The sequence below is a fragment of the Struthio camelus genome, chromosome 3 (assembly GCF_040807025.1).
Source record: "Struthio camelus isolate bStrCam1 chromosome 3, bStrCam1.hap1, whole genome shotgun sequence".
NCBI lineage: Eukaryota > Metazoa > Chordata > Aves > Struthioniformes > Struthionidae > Struthio > Struthio camelus.
The window spans coordinates 15,541,743-15,560,857 of record NC_090944.1 but is presented as its reverse complement, the minus strand read 5'-3'; the positions used below and the strand labels follow the sequence as shown (position 1 = coordinate 15,560,857).

Below are 19,115 nucleotides of genomic sequence, written 5' to 3'. Positions count from 1 at the left end.
CATATCAACAACGTGAATCACCTCTTGTCTTTGTTTATGCATGTATGCAAACACATTTTCCAAAAAGGCTTAACCTCGTCTCCTAACAAGACCTTGTTAGCATCCTCCTTGCATATTTACACGAGGAATCCCTTACCCCTACCGCTTCATATGTAAAGACATACCGTTGACAAGAAGGAAAAAAAAAAAAAAAACCAACACCACCAACAGAAACCCACTGGGGATATGAGTGACAAAAGAGGTGGGAGGGCATTAGGATGTAATTTTAAAGCCTCCGTACTTGAGGTTTTGCTTCCCTCTCCAGCAGCAGTTCCCAAAGCTCCCTACAAAAAAGGCTGGTTAATGCACTTAATGTAAAAGACATCCTACTTTGGAGGAAGGAGAAAGAGGATGGGACACAACACACAGTACTGTCAGCTCAGTACATTGCTCTTCCGGCTCCCCAGGCTTACACACTGGCCCATCTGTCCACTGTCTCACCACCTTGTTCCCAGAGCAAACTTGCCCTCTGAAACATACCTTAGAGGGATTTTTCAGTACTTTTCCAAGAAAGGAAAGGGCTTGGTGGTGGACAGGAGAGGAGGCGAGAGAGAATCACAATTCAGCATGTTGCACTGAGGACCTGGCTCGTGCCTCCATAAACTGGGCTGCTCTGGGCACCTACTGGCTGAGAACCCTGACAAGATGCTCACTCTACTTTCAAGAAGTTAGTAGAGGTCCTCTAAGTGTTAAAAGTGGATCCTCAAGACTTTTTTTTTTTTTTTTTTTTTTTTTTTAAAGTATAGACTCAATGAAAGCGTCCTTTTGGAAGCTGCCAGAACCCCTTCTTTGGGAGATAGGGGCTTACTTCTCTCTTCTGATTAAAGGAGTCAAATTAAACTTAAATTAAATACCTATAATAAATCTAAATGAGATACCTAGAAGTTGATGGTTGGCATGAGTGTTGCCATAACGCACACACAAGGGCAATTTACTTCCAATGGTAAAAGTTAGAGAAGTATTTAAATCTTTTAAAAGCACAAGTTTGGAGATACAAACAGGAAGTGCGTGATGTGAATAACGCTCACAGAATTTCCCTGGACAACACAAAGTGGTGTTCCTAAAGGTACCAGCAGCAACTTAAGAAAACATTACCGATTTTTAGATAAATAGAAAAATACTGTAAAAGCAGCAACACATTTTCTTTGTATATAAAAAAAACCAACAAGTTTTAATGATCTTTTTGCAGCCAGCAGCTTTAACGTTCGATAATAGAAGAGTTAAGACCACCACAACGTATTTACAGAGTCAGCTGCTGCAAAGAGCTGAAGATTCAGGAAGAATGTTTTGATCTGAGTTACTGGCACCAGCGTAACTTATTTTAAAAAAATCTCATTTACATTGTAAGGGCACTTCTGTTTACAATACATACTGAAACTCAAGATTTGATATAAATATGCCACCAAGTGAGCCAGAACATGGCAACCAAGTTTGAAACTCTCCTGATTTCATATTCCAGTGCAAATTCAACAAAACATCCCTGTGAATAAAGTCTGGCAAACAAGTTTTCCTGTAGAACTTAACATCTGAGGTTCTACATGGTATTGTCTTAAACGTGTCAAAACTTGGCAGTTTAAAGAGATATTAGATCTTCACACCTGTAGCTGTAGGACAATTAACATTAACTTAGTGCCCTCAATGTCTTGCGCAAGAAGTGTTTCAATATTTGTGTCCCACTCCTCCCCTTCTCGTTTACGCCCACTAACGCGCCGCAAGAATCTCACCGTTATTTGCATACTAAATTTTTTGCACACTCGCTCTCAGAAGGAAGGCTGTTATCAGTTTTCCTTAACTTGCAAAGATGCTGAGCACAGGAACGCTGTCATTGCCCCAATAACCTTGAGATCAGCACACAGAGCTTTCCGAAAGGTAAAACTTGGTCGAGTGGACTCTTATGACCTCATATTTCATATTGCTGATTCTAGTCTAGCTGAAAAGAAATGATCAGTACAGCTCTAATAAAAAGCCTACAGATGCACATACTACCCTTAAAATCATGCTGTTACTAGCATAGTTTGTACTAATTCCTGAATATGTGGAACTATTTCTTTATTAATAAAGCAACCATCTCCATGACAGGTTTTTTTTTGTCAGCATAAATTTAATTTAAAAAAAATCCTTGACGGCAATCAACATTATTATAGCAACAAGTGCTTCTAATGCAGTCCCAGTGGGACAGTGCAAAGAATCTCCAAGGAGCTACTGTCATGTCGAAGCATTAACTATGAGCATATACGTTATCAGAAGTACATCTCACGATTGCTTCAGGAAACTCACTGAAAATGTTCTCTGAAAAGACAAACCTGCAAATAATTTCTTCGCAAAGGTAAGAAAAACTTTAGATTTTCCCTGTCTCTGAGACAGGGATTGAAATTGTTTTTTCTGATGAGTGAGTAATCCCATAAAGATGTGCTCTCGTCTACCAAGGCTTTTGTAGCCCTGGAAGAAAATAATGTAACGGATCTTAAATACCAAAGCAACAGAACTCCCACATCATTTAGCTGTTCTACTTTAAAGTAAAAATACAAAACTCTGTATATTTTATGAATACACATAAAAAGAAAACATTCATTTCAGACAATTTTAGCAACATCTTCTCAAGACCTATCAACACCCAATAATATTTTGAAATTTAAGATGCTTAAAAGGAGTTATCACAGCACTGGGTTCTTTAATTCAGAAAGTTGAGAGAAAACAAATACTGAATTCCAACCAGAAATGAGAAAAGCAGTGGAAAAAAGCAAGACAGTATCCAAACAAAGTCTTTGCAAAGCTGTCACTTCTTACAAGTGGCTAAACCTAAAAAGTAATGTTTTCTTCAGTAAGAAAAGAGGATCTGGAGAGCAGCACACCTGAGAGTGAGCACAGTTCTCCCAGTCTAACAGTGCCATTTGTAGCGCTTGTCTACAAGAGAATGTAGAAAGCCCCAGAAAATTGTGAGTTTTAACCTAAAGTAATTTAGGAGAGTGTCTGCCATTTTCAGACTGAATAGAACATACTGTTTTATGAATAAGGGCCAACATTCGTTGGGCAATTTAAAAAAAAAACCACCAAAAAACTATCATTATGGTAGAGATCCAGTATATGCGCGTTCAAGTCCCACCCAACATATGATCTACAAAGGATTCACTGATTTCTCTTTTCCAACTCATATCTCAATATGCAACAGATACCTAGTCAGAATTTCCCATGTTCCAATCCATCTCCATCACATCTTTCTCTGTGCAACTCTGAGACGAGTCTGGCTCCACTTTCTCTTCCATTAGGTAACTGAAGACAGCAATAAGATCCCCCTCCTTAGCTTTCACTTCCTAATGAACAAACCCAGCTCTCAGCCTCTTCTTGTACATCACGCGCTCAAGCCCCCTGATCATCTCAACAGCCTCTGCTCTGCTTGCTCCAGTATCGTGTCTCATACTGGGGAGTCCAGAACAGGACTGGATATTCCAGATACAGTCTGTAAGCGCCAAATACAAGAGAAGAATCACTTCTCTCAACTTGACGTCTGTGCTATGATCTGTCTTCTGAGGAAGGCAAGCATTACCCAGATATACGATCAAGTTTGTCCTTCATCAATGTTAAGATAAGGATTGTAACATCCTTAATCTTTCTTACTTACTCCACCAAATTTTTTCGTGATCAAGTTTTTCAGAGTGTACTTTAAGGTTTTCATCTCCATATAAGTTGGTCAAGCAGGCTCCCTGAAGCCAATATCTCACAGATAAAATGCTTGCGCTCTCTCAAATTCTTTATTAGTTGATGACCTGTTTTTGCCAGCAGAATCTTGGCTGCATTGTATGCTCTGCCCCAACTCCACGTCACTTCTTATCACACACATCCAAGCAACATGATACTGCTGATGCCTAGAAACGCCTTTAAAAAAAATTTAAGTCTTTGGTATTTTTGGATATCAAAGAGCGTGATTTAGTTTGTGTTAAGTTTCATCTGGCATCCTGAAACAGGCTGGCTGGCAGTAGTTGCACAAGATGCATTACAACTTTGCCACATCACTGATAAAATTAAAATAAAATTAAAAAGTCAGTTAAAAAAAAAATACTGTTTCACAGAACACAAAGTATTCTTCACAAATATCCATCTGGAAAAAAAAAAGTTTTCTGATAAGTACCTCTTGACAGTGCAAATTCTCCAGAAAGGAGCATTTTAATTAAAAAGTATATGTTTAAATGCTCAAATATTGTCCCCGGGTAGTTTTCCGGGAGAAGAAAAAAAATACAATCTCTCTGAGAAGAAATCTCAAAATCATTATTCATCAATAGAGAGGTTACTTTGCAATTTCTCAACTTCATAAATGAAACAACCACCTGAATGAAGGAACGCTATAGTTGACTACACCGCATTTTCAGGAGTCAAAACTCAAGAAAGGCTGAACTCTGAGATTTACCCTGCACAGATTCTCCTTTGTCTACGGTAGGAGAGAATAACTTCACTTTCTTGTTCTTTCTGTTCATGAATAATACATTTCTATATTAGATCTTAAACCATCTTTTCTAGAGAAGGCTAGTACTTTCAGCAAAGACTCTAGTTAAACATCTAGACTGGCAAGCGTTCTTGAGCTTTTGAGAAATCTGGACTCAAGGACAAAAAAGGCCTCAGCTTACTCCTTTCTACAATACCAGATCAGAAAGCCTGGGAGAAACCAATAACAGAGCAAACATCCTTTATTTGCCCATTGCACAGTTTGACAGCATATTCAAAAAATCTCAAGTTGTACGTAGATTCTACCTACATAAAAAGTACATGCAGAATGACAGGGACACACACAAAGAATCCTGTGCAACACACCACTCATTTAAAGTGCCTTCAAGACTTCTCTAAAGATAACAACATATATACTGACTTACCTTCCTGTAACAGATATTATCATCAAATTCAATGTGGTGGCACTCACAACGACATAGTGCTGGAAATAAGCAACTATGCTGGGGATCCAACAACATTTTCTGCTCCTGTAAGTTCTTTCTAAACAAAAGGTCCAGTCACGACAGGATTGTGGACTTTGGCATGATAATTCCTCAAATGTCATTGTAACACTGCAACAGACTGATAAGCTACTAAAAAGGACTTGCTTTGATGGGCCACCAACATACAATGGAAACAAGCACTGTTCCATCCTTAAAAGGCTAAGCGGCAATTGAAAAAGGAGGAAGAAAAACTGCATTCCTAGAAGAAAAGTAAAGGATCACGAAAATGCTGCTGTAAAACCTTTGCCGCTGGTTAGTACTTCCCATAGGCAAGAGGTAGCTGCATAGAAACCGGTATCATTAGTGAAAACAATAAAAGCACCCTTTTCACTTGTGGAAAATTGTAAGACATTTCTCACATTCTCTGAAGACCACGTGTGTTTTTGCTGATAGGTTTTGCTTGCTTGTTATTCTGCAATCAAAAACACGCTGCTACAAACTACAAAGTTAATTAGTTCCACAGTGGTGATAAACCTAAATTGGAAGAGCGTTCCTTGTACGCACAATTCACAAAGGTTTGCAATTATACATCACCTTTCTAACCATCAAAAAATTAGCATTAAAGTTTCATAATGATGCTCAAGAAATATTTATCCCCATGTTAAAGACAGGGAAATTTCAATACAGGCACGCAGCAGCTTGCCTGAAGCTGCACAACATGCAGGGGGGTTTGTAATTCTACCATCTATTGCATTACTGTCTCATATTGGTAGGCTCAAGAGGACTGTTTGGTGTGAGATTACTTAGCTGATCTGTCATATGGCTCCATGGCATATTGCGATAATCTAGTAATTCCAGCCTTCCTTTGTCTGTATTTGTAGATAACCGTTTCTGATAACAGAATCGTTTATTTCAAATGGGGTTTAATGTCCCTGCGCTAAGGAACCACACTTCAAAGTTTTCCTCCCTCTTGGGCAAGTAAAAAGTTTTAGTACGTACAGAACATTTGCCATGGTTCTGAAAATTCCAGATTCCTCTTTAGTCTTTTTGCTGTTTTCAGGATTCGTTTCCTCCTTCTGCTGATTTCCTTCTATCAAACACAGGAGAAAATGCTGACCAATAACCAAGCACTTATTCTTACTTCGGACAGTAAACACGTTATGAACTGCTTCTTCTGCGGCAGAAGTCGTGTGTGTTCTTTGTCCATCTCTCCTCTACTCTTCCTTGATGGATGCATCTACACAGTTAAAAGGAAACCCCTGTAGCTAAAGCTCTGTTAAACAGAGGAAAAGGGCTCCCATGTTTCCCTTTCGACTTTAGATTTTCACTATAATCATAAGAATTGCGCCCACTGAAACCAAGAACATGCTTTAAGATTTTGGAACGCCACTGACTGTGCTGTTCAAAAATAATTGTTACATACAGACAGGCTGTCAAATAGCGTCAGGGAAGCACAGGGCTACACAGATTTGGCCTACACAGAAATGCTTGCTTAACTCAAGAGCATGCTTACGGAAGTGCAACTGAAGGAGCAGCAGACACGTACTTCAGAGCATAATTAATATTCTCTCCATTATGTACATGCTTTCTAGATATTTTGGTGAATTAGACAACTGTAGGCTCAACAGTTCACTAAAACCAAATATTGGGACTATTTAAACTAATCATGTGCCCTACGAAACAGAAATAGAACTCTGTTTTATGCAATAGTTTGTGTGATGATACAGTAATCGGAGTCCCACTTCAATATATCAAATCCATCTGTAAAATAAGAACATTAAAAGTTCTCTGCCATGCAATGATCTCAGTGTATAATCTTTACTTTTAAACTGAGCATAATCTCTAAAACAATTTAAAGATACATAATATTCCAGTGTATGCTAACATCAAAGATAAAATGCTTTCTGAATTAAGGCTTCTTTTACAGCGTAACTTGAAGTTTCCAAAGCACTTAAAATATCAGCTTGTAATAAGGGGATAACATTTCTGTACGTCATAAAAATCATAAAATCATTTGTCTCATTATGGCTATCCATTTTCAGAAGCTCTTTTTTAAAATTAAATTACTGCCAAGCTCAACCTGAATATAAACCAAGCAAGCAGAATATTTAAAAAACAAAACAAAATACGCATAGTAAATAACAGTGATTTTGCTTTGAAAGGGGTAAATGAAAACCTTTTAAAAAGTTTTGTTTGAACTCTGCTAGCATAAAAATACATTGGTAACATGCATAAAAGTGATCATACTTGTTTGCATGTTAGCATGCTACCTTTTACACTTAATCTTGTAGTATTTCTGACAACTCGTTCAATAGCATTTCCTGAAAGTTTTTAATGAAACAAGATTTCTGTTTCTCAAAAACTGTAATCACTATTACCTACAATGTTTGCAAACTAGTACCTCATTCTGAAAGCAAATTTAACTCTTCCTTTTTCTTCCAGAATTAGCTGGCCCATAGACTTGGCTTAACCTAAGCTCTCCCCACCTCTAAATTCAATATGAGCAATGTAAGCAGGTCTCCACTCACATCTAAGTATCTTCTGCCCAGTTCAGGAAAGCCAATGCCATTTCACAGTTCTGACTGAAATCACCTAAATTTGTTGAGTTGCGAACACTGATGCACATGAAACAAGTCTATTTTTCTATCCATTGAAATTGCCATGTATTTGCCCAGTATTAATATAGTCTCACAGATTTTAAAGACAGAAAAGAGGAAAAAGACTGTGTTTTTCAAGTCACACGAACATGAACCTTTGTACTGGAAGGTATGAAAAGTTCTATGCAAGCAATACTATCAAGACAGAAAACGGGCACCCTTTGCTAAATTCCCCCATACCCATCTCCAAAACCTGCCTCCATTTGTTCTTAACATCAGTACACTTCTAGTTCTCGAACTCTGCAGCCCTCCTTGTCAACGTGAAGGAACTTGGAAGATACACTTATCTTCCAGTTTAGGGCAAGTCAGAAGCTCTTCTGAAAGAATCCTGTCCTCCCACTATAGGATCAAAGCATTCAACAAGAGAAAAATAAGTTCTTAGTCACTATGGCTCAGGAGAAAGTCTGTTAGAGCTTAGGCCAAAGTCTTCTAATTCTGAAAAAGGATTGTTTCATTGGTGCTGCTGCTGCTCAGCATTTGCAAAGAGCTGACAACTTAATTAATAAATTGCAAAGGAATGTTTTTAATTATTGTCTAGCAAATCTCTGTGGAATGCAGCAAAACTAATAAGCTTCAGGTCAGTTACCATCTGCAGCTGCTAGCTAATCTATTACCTCTAGCAGAATTGCAGTAAAAATATCAGAGAAGAGGATGCAAAATGAACCCTGAAATTCGGTGGAGTAAGTAAAATGATTGTCCTACAATAACACACTCTGACATAAAATCAGAGCAGAACTATGTCCAAAGAATACTATAGGCATTAGAGTAACTTTTATAGTTCTTGTCATTCTCTGGCTATTAGAGTAAAAATGACATTTTCAGGTTCTCAGAACAGGAGGCTCGATGAGGAAGTCTGGGATGAAGAGGAAGGCTGATGGGATACCTTTAAAAAGGATCGCTGTGATGCAGACAGACTTGAAAGGGAAGAGGAAAAGAGAAGAATGACCGACTAGAAGGAAAAAGAGGAGGCATTTTCTGGTCTCTGGAATAAAATATATCAGGAGCTAACTTAGGAAAAAAACCCACAGTAACGACCAAGCCAGTTCAGATCACGTACTCATCTAGCTAAGTACCCTGCTTCTGAGCAGTGAACACCTACCACAGAACTTAAGAATGAGGCAAACGCGTGGTGATACTTCCCCAGAATATTTTCTCAGCCTCCTATGTGGCTCATGAATCAGAAGTGGTAGCCTGTTAACAGAAAGAAAATCCATCTATATCTAATCACCTACAGAATCCAAGTGTCTACCATATCCATCATTCCAACTACTTCTTTTCCAAGCTCAAAGTCCTAGTTTATTTAATCATTCCTTCAGTGAAAGCTGTTCCATATTTTTGACTATGCTTGTTATCCTCCTCCTTATGATGCTAGGTCTAATAGGAAGAAAACATGTAGGGAAAGCTGGAAGAAACACAAAGGTAACAAAAGTAAGAATAAAGAATAAATCAGTTTGCCTAAACAGGCATTATAATGTTGAATTACTAATTAGCAGAGCCTGCCAACTATATCCAGTGTACACGCAATACTACTTTACCAGTGCACTGAAAAGGTCAATTTTAAATGTAATAAATTAAGCAGAAAATTTTTAATTTAAGAACAAAGACCTACTGTACTGGGCCATAAAGAAGTTCCCTAATCCTGTCTCCACATGGCTCATAGTGACTACTTAGGGAATAGAAAAATAGTTATTCCATAGATAGTCTCCCTTAACTTTCAGAAACTGGCTATTTGGGAGACTTCTTGAGCCAAAAGAGGCACCTGGACACATGCCACAGAATAGATCTTTCCTCCCCAAATTTTGATTCCACGTACTTGGAACTTTTGATTCCAAACCATCTTGAGACAAGGAGTCCCAAAACCTGGAATTCACTGGGTACTGCTTTCCTTTTCTGCTATGAAAAACAGTGAATATTCTTTTCCTATTAGCCTTTACTATACTACTGTGGCTTTACAGACTTCTGTCATATCCTCAGCTCAGCTGTCTCTTCTCTGAAGAACTCCAATCCATTCAGTCCCCCTTAACGCAGAAGCCATTCTCTCTCTTTGGCCATCCTTTTCACCAGCCTCCATACTCCATTTCTAATTCTAGGCTTTTCTCAGAGGAGAGGCACAGATGCTGGCAATAGTGGATAATTTTCAGAATAATAAGCTTAGTGGGTGCTATTTTTTCAAGCCAGGTTAAAAAGTACTGTCCATCTATCTGTTCCTCAATCCAACCTGAATATAGATCGTGAGAAATGAGATGAGGCATACTGCGGGATTCCCACATACATCATCCACATCAGAAAGAAACAGTTTAGACATAAGTCACACCTGTGATTTTTTTCCCCCACAAGCTTGAAGATATCCTGTGAAATACAATGTTACAAAATACAATGTTATAAAAGCAACGCCTTTTGTTGCATAGCAAAATATACTTGTAACTCTTCAGAAAATACAAAGCCAATCTTTTTCTATACTGTTACACAAATATCCACAAAAACTGCAAGTGGTCTTTGGCAACAGTGAGCCAACATAGAAAAAGTGCTTACCAACAAAACAAATACTGTGTTGTAGACGGAGATTACAGGTTACAACAAAATTATGGTTATGAGACGACACGTAGAAGAAGATGTGGAAACTGTGCTTTGAAGTATACCGAGCCTTATTTTTTTTTAAGACAAAAATAACTTTTAAACAATGACTTCAGTAACAGCACTAAGATAACATTTGATTTCAGTTAACTTAACCTGTTTTTGAGAGTCACACATGGAGATATACATATCCAACTAAACCATACACATTGTCTTCTCTGAAGTTACCTGGTAAGAATCCCAGTCACATGGCCATGACTTAGGATTCTTTAAGCTTTCCAGGGTTTTACTCCTACCATCTCTCTCAATTAAGATTTAAGGTTACTATTCAATTATAAGAAAAACAACAGATGTCCTAAAGAACTGATCCAGCGTATTGAAAAGCCCGAACCTACAGGATTTCTAGTTAAAGTAACACAGCATAATATAAACACATTTGACAGACTATGGGCCAAGCCTAAAAACGGGCTTATTCTTGCCACAACAATTAGAGGGCTAAACCTGAACTCATTCCGCCAATACCAATTAATATCATCTATGCACTGTTCAAAGTGGATAGGCCACAACCATCACAGAAGACGTGGTATTTAATAGATGTTAAAAAGGTACCATGTGACACAATGTCAATCAATCGTAAGTTACAGTAACTGTAAGAAGTTGTTTATCAGAGTAGTACATTTCCCAAACTTTTTGGGAGCTAATCCTTCCTTCAAGAAAATGAAAATTTTAAGTCAAAGCCCTTTGAAGCTCGCCACATGGAAGATTTATGTTTCTGTGTCCCTTCAGCTAAGCCTTCAGGCTTTTGCTCCATCTTGAGAGGCACACGTAGATCTTTGCAACACGTTTCCTCTTGTTTTTTGTATGCTCTGAAGAACAGTAAAGTCGCTACAAAGTCTCACGGACACCCAGAATGAATAAAGCAGCTTGCATTATAGCCTTACTGCTCTAGATTTAAAATGTCTTGGCTCCCCACGAGATGTAATCTTACCTTATATAAACTACCACATGATATTAACATAGCAAAATCTTAACCAAGACCAAGCAGTTATAGGCTTAAAGTAAGTTAACAGATGAAGATAAACACTAATCTCCCCTAGGTTATTATCTAATTTTTTTTTCTACTTCTGAGGAGCTTTGGGTTGGAAGGGATTTCCAAGGTCACCATGTCCACTCTGCTGCTACTCCAAGAAACTATAATGCACTAATTCTTTCCCAAACTGCAAGCTCCACCTTAAGGCAATCAGATTTTTTGCGTGCGCTGTGTCACAGAATGTCACTGCTGATAGCACTGTTCTAATTTCCGGACTAGCTACACTGACGGTCAATTAATTCCTATTTAACCTTGTGCTAACATTGCCTTTAAACAGAAGTTATTTTCCTTCCTTAATGTTTATCTTCCTAATAAAATAAAATACAGAGTAAACCTATTTTATTATTACTGTAAAGTAAATAAAATGGAAAAAAAAATGCACAAAACCCCTGTAAGTTTTTACTTTGGTAGGCTAACAAAGCCAATCTCTTTAGTCCTCCTTAATATTTAATTTGTTTCTCCTGAATAACACCGAAGCCCACCTCTGCTCCTATTACACTTTTTGGTTTCCCCCCTCCTGAGGCGATGACCCAAATTCTACCCTGTATCGCAGAAGATGCCTCACCAGGGCCTTCTACAACAGCGTACACTATTTTTTACTTCACCCGATGCACCTTAGGATGCATATCCTTTTCCTCAAGTCATGTAATTATTATGCGATCATCCGGTTTTCTTCCTCCTTAATCATAGCCAACTGCTGAGTTTCCAACGCCCAGCAAAAATTCTCGTTAGCCCATAAAGATATGACTAATAAGCTATTTGAGGACAGGGTAATAGAAATAGGATGAAATTTAATGAGATAATGATATCCAGTTCATCCTGTACAATTCTGGCTGGACAATGACTCCTAAGTTTGTGTCATTAATCAATTTAACCAGCATACGCTTGCTTTTTACTAACAATGCTGGCATAAATAACAGCAAATACGACTGGTCCTAAGATAATAATCCAGGAAGAATTTCACTATTGCAATCTCTTCGCCCTCTAGACCTCTCAGCCTAGTATTTATCTCCCTTTTAATCATTTCTTTACCCATCTTACTATTCCTCTATTTTTTGTCATTTTCCCCAGGTAACTAGAAACGTTTCCTGCTGTACTATTACAAATCACATGCTCTACTGAAGTCCAAACATGATATCTTTCACATTTTATCTACAATATTCAGTTGTTGAAGAAAGCATAAGGTGCAATGGTCCTTCATTAAAACTTGGCTACATTTATTTCACTTAGCATTTACCTCCATGTCTAATTATATCTTCCCAAAATTTCCTCTGGTGTCTTGCATGTGAATCAAATTATCCTCACAATTAAATACTAATAATACACTTGGTATTCTGCAATCATATAGCACTATTCTTGACTTGTTAGGTTTAAAAAAGAAAAACATGTTAATATGGCTCATACAACTGTACATCTGTACTTTTTCAGAGTTTGATGATGGAAGATACAGCTCCCTCTGACTTGAGCGTGTGAATTTTGCTCTGTCTCAACTGACATCACTGTCCTCACTGAAAACAGAGAGGAGGATTACTTTACAAATATAAGGAAGGCCACAGAAAACCTGCGGCCTTTTCTTCACCACACCACATTTGTTTCCTTTCCTCTTCCTTCTTTCACGTGGGAGAACCACTTTTGATACTTTATTTGTAAATTCTGCTTTAGCTTAGGATCCTATCTACACTTGCCGACATCTAAGTCTACAGTTCCTTTATCTACAACGCACACAAGGTAGAGTCATGTTGCATTCACAGCTTTTAGCTGAACCGTGAGGACTAGGGTTCCCCCTAAATCAAAACATTTCGAACAACAGATCTTGAGATAGCCTTTTTAAAAAAAAAAAAAAAAAAGAGAGAGAGAAGATGTAGCACAGCTTAACATCAGTGGGCGCTTTACCCTTGCCTTCAGTGGAACCATGACCTTATTCAATCCATTTGCATGTAACCTAGTCACCAAGACACCTCAGTGTGGGGACACTGAAACAGAACTCTAGCCACAAAAGCATTAAATCCCCTTTGACTCATAAAGGTTGAGAAGCACATCAAATAAGAGTTACAGGTATTATTTTTTGCACCTCAGTTTACAAGACGCTATTTTTCTGCTTGGTCAAAAAACATAATATCAAAGGAAACAGGCAGAAGAAGGGAAGAGGAAGTACAAATAACAACAACAATAAAAAAGCACAGCCCAAGAATACTGGTGGTACTTACGGAAACAATGTGAAAGATACTGATCAGCAAATATTGCCTTCCTTGTTCAAGCTAGACTGTCAAGATTAAATCTCTCCCCAGACCAAAATCCAGGGTCAACGTGGGTATTAAACCTTGAAAAATTCTCGCCTAGAGAAGAAAAGGGGAGCTCAGAGGACAGAAACATCTTTCAGCAGATCTCCAGCAGTAACTGAAGGTGTCCTACAGCAGTGGAGTTTACTTCTTCCCACTTTGCGCTGAAGATAAGAGATCACAAGGACAGATTTAAAAGGATAAAGGCCTGTAATAATTAACTGTTGCTTCCGCTTCGTGTATCAATTCCTTCTTTAGGAATATGATTGTTTTGAAGAATAGTCTTGATTTATTTTAACTAAATGCCACTTGTACGAGCTTTTACAAGACTTGGGATGAATTCTGAAGAAAGCTTTGTCCAGGTGGAAAACCATACGTAAGGAGAATATGCCATCAGCAACTGGGTTTTTCTTATTATTTTCATACAGGTAACAATCAATACTTGGACACTTACAGGATAAGGTGAAATCCTCAGTAGAGGATCTTTCATTTCTCGTTTGCAGACTGGAGAGAGAGACCTGCCTAGAGCGGCTGTTTGACTGATCTCAAGTTCACAGAGATGCACGTAAATCTCTGTGATCCATCTGTTGCTGGATGCATATTTTGTAATTGGCAGCCTTTCCATAGGGGAAGAAACATATTACTCAGCCTTGCCCGATCACATAAAATATCATGCAAAAAAATATTTTGCATAGGAGATAAATTTGCAAATTGGCACATATGCACTGAGCCTGAGAAAAATCAACGTGCATTCTTTAAAGTCCTGTTTCTCTTCTGAATTTCCAGCTTGCTAGTAAGGCATCCACAAAGGTCAACTTGGACAGAAATGGAGGGTCAAAGGGAACTCCTTCGCAGATTTTCATTGCACCCTTTCACTACTTCAGAGAGGAAAGGTAAGTGGTGAGCAAGACCGCGTGTCCCTGGAGCACACTCTCTGGAGCACACACCTCAACAAGCTGAAGTTTTCATGCGCCACATAATTAGAAAAGAATACACCAGTTCTCAGTGTTACGTGCAGTTTGGCCTTCAGCCGCAAGCTGAGGTTGGAGGACCTTGGGGACCTGTTCTGGTGAAGGTATATTCTGAATAACAGCTCAAGGTGCCCTCAGGAATCTGAATCTTTGAACTGGAACTGAAACACACAAAGTTAAATGTCCTTCCTGCTGCAGGTCCTGGACAGACCTCCCTGCTTTGATTCGGAAATAGTGCCATGGCATCTTTTACTTCTACTTGTTTGAGATGAACCGAGTATCCTGCTTTGCCATTTGGACCCTGCAGTCCTTGAACTCATTGTCCCCCTCTATCATGTAATTTCTCACTTGTACGCATATCTGCTCCACGTTATCCAATTCAGTAAACCTAACTTTAGGCTTAACCCTGAATGCCAAAAGGAATCCTGAAACAGAAACTACATGCCTTATGTAACTAATGAACTAAAAGTTAAGTTTATTGCACCTTGATAAGAGGTTCTCTCTCCAGAAGAAAAACACCATTTTCCTCTAGTAGAATAGAAAAGGAAAGGGTCAATGCTCTGCTGATAAAAGCTGTGGCAGGCAGCCAGTTTTCTCTTCTCTCGTACTCAGACTGCAGTAAGGCCTAATGGTTTAGTTGCCTCATGCATAGCCTCATTCTTCATCTAATGCGTGAAGTCTAATACCAAGGTCTAATACCATAAGCACAGGTTTCCACTGAGCAATGAGTGGTACATGCAGGTGATCTAGTCTGAATGAGAACAACAGTAGTAATAAGTAGGAGGGAAGAGGAATGCAGATGAAAAAAGAACAGCTTCAACAGCAACGGTTGCTCAGTATTTACCCAGAAATCCCATTAAAAGTACTCTTTCTTGTTTTTCACTTGACTTGTTTCAAAATTAATCAATTCCGATAAGAAATATGACTGCTAAAATCATGCAATCATTCAAATATTCTGTGAGGGGGTGCGATTTAACTAATTCCCGGTATTCTCTTACTCAAAGGGTTTTTGAACATAGTAAAATTCTGTGAGGAGAAACTTTGCTTCTTTCGGTATAGTCCTTTTGAGAGTGGTGGACAGTATCACCTAAGGGATTTCACATCAAGAAAGGATCGCTCTCCTGAACTAAAACAATTTCGAGTTCGAGAAGTCATGCATGTGCTGAGCGCTATCAACACCCTTGCAGTTCTCCATCAGCAGGAGTACAGAGCTGAATCACAAAGACATGAAACTCTACGTATAAATCAACTAGGGAGACAGCAAAGATGATACAGCTGGATCCTCCCTGAAGAGTTTTCTAAAAAGTGGGGAGCAAAGTGCATATTAAAATGTGACAGTGATAAAAATGTGCTTTTGCTATGTCCAAGAAAGTAGAAGAAGATCTGATACTTAAAAACGTTCTATACATGCTATATTGACTCCTTTCACTTGTGTTATATCTGTGAAATGAAATCTGGATGGAACTGCAGCTGACTGCATAAAAAAAAAGTTGATGATCATACTTTTTTTTTGTAGTCTTTTATGCACACATAAACAAATATCTAAGACAGAAACTGAATTCAAAATCTGAACATTCTTCTTTTGCATAAAAAAACACTTTGCCTTATTTATCCTAACTCACCTTAGCAATGATGAGCTTCCAAATCAGTTAAATACAGACCTCCCAGCCCTGCAGTAACCTTCACAGATAAATCGGACAAGATATACTGTTTTTTGTTTTTTTTTAAACTCTACTGGCAGACCTCTCTATCTGGAATACCTGAAGTATAAAACGTTTTTCCTATATTTGTCCTTTCATTTTGGCCAGCTCTGTAGACACGTAAACATCATTTTTCCTCAGCAGATATAGCAACTTGTGCCTTTGCCTTTACAAATAAACTTGCTTTAAAAAGAGAGAACTCCAAGGGACCACCACACAATCAACATATACATACATACACACACATATACACACAAAATTTTTAAGTTTCTTCTCTTACATGTCTTTGAAAGAAAATCACCAGGAAATAAGCCCACAAGTTTCTATAGTACCTGGGGCATAGCATCAAGAGGAAAATTCTTACCTTTTTAAAATAAGACTTTGATTATTGACTTTGCAGCCAATGCAGCAAATTCCTTAGCATGTCATTTGGCTTAAAATAAATAGTATATTATGATGAAACACATTTTGTGCCAGATTATGTAACAGAAAAGGCATGCAAGTTTAATCAACTATTACTTAGCATATTCCCCACTCGGAGTCAACATTTATAATAGTCACACATTCCTCAACCCTTTAAACGATCTAAGATTATTACTAAGTGCTCCAGGCGTAGGTGCACTCTAAATTATACTGCAGCAATGTTTGCACTGAATTTCTCCCAATCTTACAGCACAAGTGAAGCTACCGGAAACAGTCTGCAGCACTGTTGCAGCTGATTGTAGTACCTGCAGTAGTACTTTTAATATCAGCGTTTTAAAAAATTTAAAGACATATGCCCCCAATCCCACCTAAACAAACCTAACCGAGCTACTCACCGTTCACGGCTGTGGGAAACTGAGCCATCATGGTCCTGAATATGCCTTGCTAGCTCTTAGCCATCTGCAACATAAAAAACATCGTGCCATTAATAATGCAACAAGGGCAAAACGCAGCTCAGCCCTCCCGCTGAGCGGGGGGAATGTCTGTGTCCCCTTCAGCTCACGCTTCCGATAGCAAACAATGCAGGGCTTCAGGCTGCTGCTGAACAAGCTGAATTTACATTTGGAAGGGGCGGTGGCTTTTTTTTTTTTTTTTTTTTTTCCTTAAATGGGGTGTGCAGTGCGATCTTGAACCTAACGGCACATTCTTAAAGAAAAACAGGACCAACAGCTTAGCAGCTACTGCATAATGTACACAAACAGCCGACAGCGTGCCTGAACATATGGTGTAGGGAACAATCCTCACCCGGCAAGTAGATGTCCGAACGGATCTTTTTTAGCTCTCCCTGGTAAATATTCACATATAGCATAAAATTTTTTCAGTGTGCAGCTCTGTAATTGAATGTTTCTGCTTAGAAAAGTGGAAGAACACCTACTATTCAAATTCAAGCAGTCAGCTACTCCAGGCAGAATTTACAAAGAAAATATTATTGCATCATATGCTCTGAAAAAATGACTCGTTTCACAAAAATTTGTAATCCTTTTTCCATGACTAACACAATGAAGTTACTCCTTTTTTTTGAGCTACTGCATGAAGACTCTAAAGCAGCACTTAAACAGTTCTCAATATAACTTACTTTCATAATAAGAAACGTTAAGAGTACTAACACTTATTTTACTTTTCTAGTGAGTATCATTTCAAAACTCTTCTCCGTGGTGCCCAGCGACAGGACAAGAGGCAACGGGCACAAACTGAAACACAGGAAGTTCCGTCTGAACAGGAGAAAAAACTTCTTTCCTGTGAGGGTGACCGAGCCCTGGCACAGGCTGCCCAGGGAGCTGGTGGAGTCTCCTTCCCTGGAGACAGTCAAAACCCGCCTGGACGCAATCCTAGGCGATGCGCTCTCGAGGACCCTGCCTGAGCAGGGGGGTTGCACTAGATGATCTCCAGGGCTCCCTTCCAACCTTGGCCATTCTGTGATTCTGTGACTACCTGTAGATGTTATTAATTCTTTACAACTGCAAAATACTAACAAATGCTTAAAACATACCTGAGGGATTAAGTACAAGCACTGTTTTACAAATGCAGAACCAGGACAAGAGACAGTCTTTGCTTTGGATAAAATAATTTTAGTTAAATAGGGAAATTTATACATAATTATCCTCCACTCTAAACAGAGAAACTACGGTTCAGGATGAAGCGACAAAAATTAATTTTTATTGCATTTTTATTCAAAATAAAAAAATAGAATAGAAGGGGGAAGAAAACCTACTCAAAACTTACTGCCAACTACCACCAGTGGCTTTGCCATGCACCTGCTCGCTGTTGCGTTTCTCACATTCTAGTATCCATATGACATTTCAGATCCCTCTGCTACTCCCCCTTCAGATATCTAACCTCCTCCCCTCACCAAAAAAATACATATAAAATCACGCCTCTCAGTACAATCTCTGATCGTAACATTAAGCAAAGAAATATCAACACCCCCCCCACAACTTATGCATGCCTAATCACAAAAATGCATCTTCTTAGGGAAAGCATCCCAGTATCTTACTTATGGACAGGAAAGCATTTTTCATCTTTAATATGTACTTATGCAATAAAAATAAAAATGTCAGGGATCAGTTGCTAACAATCCTCTTTTTCCCACGTCCTATAAATAATAACTAAAATCATGCACCTTAATGGGGTATAAGCCATTGATTTTTAATCAAATCATTCATAAACATCAGAGTCACATGCACACTTCGTCCTCCCCAAACGAACGAAGAACAGTATTTTATCTGACGTTAACTTGCTCTGTGTTGCTTACGTAACTGCCCGGTGAGGAAAGAACATAATATATATATTCTATCTGACACATTACACAGCAGTATAACAAGATACTTGAAATTCCTTTTTTATATATATGTGTGTGTATATATATATACACACACACACACATACATAAATGGAAACTAT

General features: G+C 38.5%; 1 protein-coding gene across 7 annotated transcripts in view; it reads right to left on the bottom strand.

Moving 5' to 3' along the window:
• ITSN2 (intersectin 2) overlaps positions 1 to 19,115 on the bottom strand; it is an 86,752-nt gene that overhangs the window by 54,176 nt on the left and 13,461 nt on the right. For 5 of the 7 annotated variants that reach the window (XM_068937037.1, XM_068937034.1, XM_068937038.1 and 2 more), the window contains one exon: positions 17,051 to 17,114. The exons of the other annotated variants lie outside the window; for them this stretch is intronic. In XM_068937037.1, coding sequence (XP_068793138.1) covers positions 17,051 to 17,081 — 31 coding nt within the window. In that variant the 5' untranslated portion in view covers positions 17,082 to 17,114. The remainder of the gene's footprint in view (positions 1 to 17,050; positions 17,115 to 19,115) is intronic. 7 annotated transcript variants of the gene reach the window in all.